The sequence below is a fragment of the Monodon monoceros genome, unplaced genomic scaffold (assembly GCF_005190385.1).
Source record: "Monodon monoceros isolate NGI ecotype Baffin Bay Population unplaced genomic scaffold, NGI_Narwhal_1 Super_Scaffold_15, whole genome shotgun sequence".
NCBI classification, from domain to species: Eukaryota; Metazoa; Chordata; class Mammalia; order Artiodactyla; family Monodontidae; genus Monodon; species Monodon monoceros.
This window is the reverse complement of record NW_021703771.1, coordinates 13,605,533-13,611,034: the sequence shown is the minus strand read 5'-3', so window position 1 is coordinate 13,611,034 and position 5,502 is coordinate 13,605,533. Positions and strand designations below refer to the sequence as shown.

At 45.5% G+C, this 5,502-nt stretch overlaps 1 protein-coding gene across 2 annotated transcripts in view; it reads left to right on the top strand.

The window, feature by feature from the left end:
* HMGN3 (high mobility group nucleosomal binding domain 3) overlaps window positions 1-4,598 on the top strand; it is a 31,809-nt gene extending 27,211 nt beyond the window's left edge. Inside the window, exons 4-6 of one of the 2 annotated variants that reach the window (XM_029224226.1) lie at window positions 2,133-2,183; window positions 3,468-3,540; window positions 4,119-4,598. In XM_029224226.1, the coding sequence (XP_029080059.1) occupies window positions 2,133-2,183; window positions 3,468-3,540; window positions 4,119-4,132 (138 nt within the window). In that variant the 3' untranslated portion in view covers window positions 4,133-4,598. Of the gene's footprint in view, window positions 1-2,132; window positions 2,184-3,467; window positions 3,582-4,118 lie in introns of both variants that reach the window. The other variant, XM_029224224.1, reaches the window with a different exon arrangement.
* Window positions 4,599-5,502: the final 904 nt, after the last annotated feature.

Here is a 5,502-nt window from a genome sequence, read left to right as displayed (position 1 = left end):
GTTTCTGGCTTTTCTTCTCAATATATTTTTGCTAAACTTGTTTCACACATTGAAAGAAAAAAAAAAAAAGAAGCAGGTATTGGGACCATTCACAAGTTCAGAAGTATAGCCAGGTTTGGGTTGGCTGAGCCAGTGTTTCACATGAGGAGGAAGCATTGTCAGAGTTACCAGGAAGGTTAAGACGTGGGAGGTGTGGTCGTGTGTGTACCCAGTTAATCCAGATTCTGCCAGAACCCCTCAAAGGTGGAGTGCTTGTCCAGTGGTATAATTTTCACTGTGGTTGAGAAGTTAAGTTTTAACTCTTTCACTGTAGATTTTACTGAAAGCCATTGTATTCCATGGATATCTAGCCTTTCAAGGGGGTAGATCATGTAAGTCAAAAGCCAAATTTTAAAATAAGGCGTTTCCTGAGCACCAGGGACCAGCAATATAATACCTTCCACTGACATCGTTGCTCATGGTGCTGACGCAGAGCCTCCTTGGAAGCCAGTGGGATTACAGACTACAAAACCTCATCATTTCCTGTCCCATCAAAACACGAATGCTGAGTTTGGGGGAAAGGTCTGTCTCAACAGAAAATAATATGAAAGGACATCATTTGCTGTAAATTGAGAAAACAAGGGCATGTTAATACACTATATCAAAGCCCAAAATAAAATTTTTTTAATCCTGAAAACTTAGGAGCCATGCAAGCTGATAGATGTGGGGAGCAAGGTACAAATATACAGTGGTCAGAAGGTTAAGGAAAATAGTCCCTACTTTTCAAGCTCCACTTTTTTTTTTTTTTTTTGTGGTACGCGGGCCTCTCACTGTTGTGGCCTCTCCCGTTCGGAGCACAGGCTCTGGATGCGCAGGCTCAGCGGCCATGGCTCACGGGCCCAGCCACTCCGCGGCATGTGGGATCTTCCCGGATCGGGGCACGAACCCGTGTCCCCTGCATCGGCAGGCGGACTCTCAACCACTGCGCCACCAGGGAAGCCCTCCACTTCCTTATTTTTTTTGAGAGGTCGTGTCCAATGGTCAATCTTCCAGAACTGAACTGACTACAATTTCAGTTTATGCCCTTGATGGAAAGGGCCAGGTTCTGTATGATCCTGAACATCTGGAGGTATTGGGGAGGAACATGTGTTTTTTCTCCAGGGTGGGTCAGAGAGGGACTCTGGGCAGTGTTCTCTATTAAAAAACCATTCTCCCTGGTGCCAGGAAAGAAGTGTAATTTTTTCCTAACTCAACAAGAGAAATATTTGCCCTAAGGTAGCTGTAGAAAACCAGAGGTTTACACTTCCGCAGTATCTCCATGTGCCCATCTCAGACCCCTAGGAAGCAGCCAGGCTGAAGCCCTGCGTGAAGGGGCCTGGGGCCACGGGACAGGTGGGCAGTGCTCCCAGGAGTGGGGAGAGCCACACGAGGCAAGAGAAAAAGAGTTGCCCGCTTGGCTTTTTGGCTAATAGGGTCTGTGAAAGATCTTGAACTTTGGGAGCTAACAGTGGACATTGTATCATTATAATTGTGTTCTTAATAACAAGCTCTAGGGACAAATGAGCCCAGGGTCTGGATGGGCAGGAGAGTCTCCTCACCTTGAGCTGGCCTTGGAAGAGGAAAGTAGGAAGAAGCTCAACCTTCAACAAGCGCTTGAAACCTGCATCGGAGGTGGGAGGATTTGAAACTGGCTTTGGAACACTTCACGGGCAGCTCTCTTATTCCCGATGGGCTTTTGCCTGTGATGGTGCTAGGATTTCTAGACTGTTCGGGAGGCCGGTGTCACTGAATTCACCGAGTCATTTGGCCAAGGGCCTGAGTCGTTCCTCTTGCTGCTGTGTTGTGATAAAAGGAAGTACAGAGACATGGGACACAGAAGCTTAAATCTGTTCCCAGAGAGCTGTTCTGGCCCGGGGAATAGTGAGTTGGCTTTCAGATCTCACCTGCCATTCACTTGAGAACCCAGGATGAAAATAGTTATGAAATGCGGAGGTCTTTTTGCTGCTACCTGATGCTGAAAATAGGATGACATATTTTTTTTGAAATGAACATCATAGTCAAAATGGACTGTCTTTAGCAGTCTTGTCGCTGTTCCTTTTGGTGCTGAGGGTTGTCTTTTTTCAGTATTTGTGTAACTTAATTTGTCTTTGCAGAAACCAGCTCCACCAAAACCTGAACCTAAACCAAGAAAAACATCTGCTAAGGTAAGAGGTGGTCCCCCGCCCCACTTTGGCTTTTTCAGCAGTGAATAAATTATAATCCCATATCCCAGGGTCATCCGAGGCACGATCACATTTTATGATCCAAGCTCAATGTACAGACTGGAAAACTTCCCCCAGCTACAGACAGGCTTTCTCCGAAGGCAGAGAGCACAACTTTATGTTTCACTGGGAGTGGTGTGTTTTCCGTTTGGTCCGTAAAGCCAAGGAGGTCAGAGCGTGTTGGTGTGAGAAGCCTCATGTCCAAGGCGGGGTTTGGTAGCTGCCTCGAGAACACGCCGTTCAGATGGGGCTCAGAAGGGGTGAGCCCGGGCCGGGGCGACACTGCTGCCAACAGCTGGAGGCGTGGGGAGGGGCTTCAGACTTCACGTAACTGATCTGAGGAGGTCAGTCTGAGGACTAATAATAATCCTATAATAGTTAATACCAGCAAATAATTAATACCGGCGAACAGTTACATGGTGCTTATCCTATGCATAGATCCTCACGTCGGCCCTACTGAGGTAGGTACACGTATCCCGTTTGGCAGATGAGGAAACTGCGGCACAGGACTATTAAGAAATTTACCCCCAAATGGCTTTTCTGTACCCTGCCCTTCAGAGCGTCGTCCCTTGCTGTGAATTTTTTGAAACGATGTGTATGTATCACGGTATGAGTAGGCAGTTCGGAAGCGGAACTCATTTCTGTGGCTTGGTTATTTTTATTTTTTTACTTTTTGGCCGCGCCGCACAGCTTGTGGGATCTTAGTTCCCCGACCAGGGATCGAACCTGTGCCCCCTGCAGTGGAAGCGCAGAGCCTTAACCACTGGACCGCCAGGGAAGTCCCAGCTTGGTCTTAAAATCAGGAATTTTTCTTCCTCTGGGCCTTCCTTTTAAGCGCTTTCTCAGCTTTCTTGTCACTTAAGCCCCAGGTCCCCACACGCAGTGTTCCTCTTGCTGGGTCTGCCCTGGCTTCACCACGTCCCCCCTGCTGCTACTTCCCCACGGCAGAGCCACTTCTCACTTTAGCAAGAGGCGGTGCTCTCCAAAGACACACACGAGGGGAAATCAAAGTCCAGTGGATTTTCTAAGCTGCCTGTTACATGTTCGTGGAGCCTCAGTGGAACTCACTCAAAGCTCAGGGGAACCGGGTTTCCATTTTCCCCTGAAAGCCACCACATTTGCCTTGCTTGTGTTTCCCCCTGTGCTTGGACGGAAGCTGGCTGAGTTTACACAACATCACACCGTGTCTAACACACTCTGTTTCCCTGTGCTTTGATCCCCTGTTAGAAAGAACTGGCGACAAAGGTTAACAAAGGTGCGAAAGGGGAGAAGGAGGAAAAGCAAGAAGCTGGAAAGGAAGGTACTGCACCATCTGAAAACGGTGACACTAAAGCTGAAGAGGTACTTTCCCGAAATACCTCCCGCTGATTGAATCAGTGTCTTGAAAGCAATTGCTCGATCCTTCAGCCGGCGACCGCATGTTCATAACGTCTCTCTTTATTGCCTGTAATGTTATTGCAGATCCACATCTCTCGCTCAACTGTTAATGTCTCAGCCTCCAGAGGTACCCCACCCAGCACACTGTCAGTAAAGGGGCACATTGAAACAGTGAGAGTTAAGGGTACAGTAGAAAATTCCACACGTTTGCAGTGACTAGCATCAGATAGTGTGGTGTTCTTTTTATCGTGAACCGAGGGAGCTCACAGGTAAAGCTTCCGTGGTCGTTTGCAAAGCAGAAAGCAACAAAGGCAGCCAAGTGTTTGTGTCCTATTTTCCTGCCTTGTCTGTATTACACCCAGAGTTGAAGTCGGTTTTGCAGTAGAGCTGCTAAAAAACAGATGTTCCGAAGTGTGTGTGTCGGTGGGGTAGAATCTTCTTTGGCTTATAGTTGTTTTAATAGTAACTCTGTCTTTTTTGTCTTCCATTCTTTTTCCACAGGCACAGAAAACTGAATCTGTAAACGAGGGAGAATGAATTGTCATGAAAATTGGGGTTGATTTTATGTACCTCTTGGGACAACTTTTAAAAGCTATTTTTACTGAGTATTTTGTAAATGCTAATTTTTTAGGACTCTACTAGTTGGCATACAAAAATATATAAGGATGGACATTTTACCTTCTCGTAGTCATGCTTTTTGGAAATTTCCATCATCCTTGAGTAAAATAAATACCAATTTAATATTGGAAGCTGTCTGTAAAATTGATTCAGCATTCCATGCCCTTGCTTTAAAAATTTAGTCCTGTGCGTACTGTGGTGTTTTTACTGTGCGTATTTGAATTTTTTCATGCAGTTTTTCTAGAGCAATAATCAGTGGTGCTTTTGTACCTAGGTTTTATGTGATCTTAATGAAACATGGATAGTTGTGGCCACCTGCTGACTATTTGTGGTTTAAAATAAAAGGTTTTCCTGCCTGCAAAATACCTGCCTCTTAGTAGTGTCTTTGCTAAATTTAGGCAGTGTTTCATTTTATTATTGCAGAAGATGTAAAGAATTTCTACAGTCTGTTCTGTGATGGTCTCTCTAATAAGTCAAATGGGATTGTTTCTTAATTTTCTGCCCTTTAAAAATGTGATTTTAATAAAATCATCTATGAGTGCCGGCGTAGAAGAATTACGTCTAATACCCTTTATACCAGAAGTGGCCCGCAGTGGTCACCATATAATAAAACTTAATTCAACACTATTTTATTGAAGCCCTTATCAATAGGATAGCATTCTGCTAAACCGGAACAGTGAAAAACCATAAACTTGGACTCATCCCTGAAAATGTTCCCACCTTCAAAACAATACGAAGTTACACATTCGTATTAAAATATTTTCCCATTGGTTGAGGACTTCACAGTTTTGAAAGCACTTTATACCCATGTGACCACATTTCAGCCTTGTGTCAACATAGGAAAGGACTTGGCCTAGGTATTGTCAGAAAGAAATAGGAGAGTATGTGACTTACTTCAGGCCCACAGGAAAGAGAAAAATCGGGACTTGAACCTGGTCTCGTGAATAGCGTTCCTTAAGTATGTTTGGGCTGCTATAAACACCAGGCTGGGCATCTTATAAACAGCAGAAATTTCTTGCTCACGGTTCTGGAGGCTGGGAGTCTTGAGATCAGGCGTCAACATAGTCAGGTGAGGACCCTCTTCAGGTCTCAGACTTCTCCCTGTGTCCTCGCGTCGGGGAAGGGGCTGGGGATCTCTGTCTTTTATAAGAGCACTAATGCCATTCATGAGGCTCCAGCCTCATGACTTAAGCTCTTCCCAGAGGCCTCACCTCCTACTACCATCATCGCAGTGTCCTTCTGTTTCTGGAAGGACAGTGGAGCATAG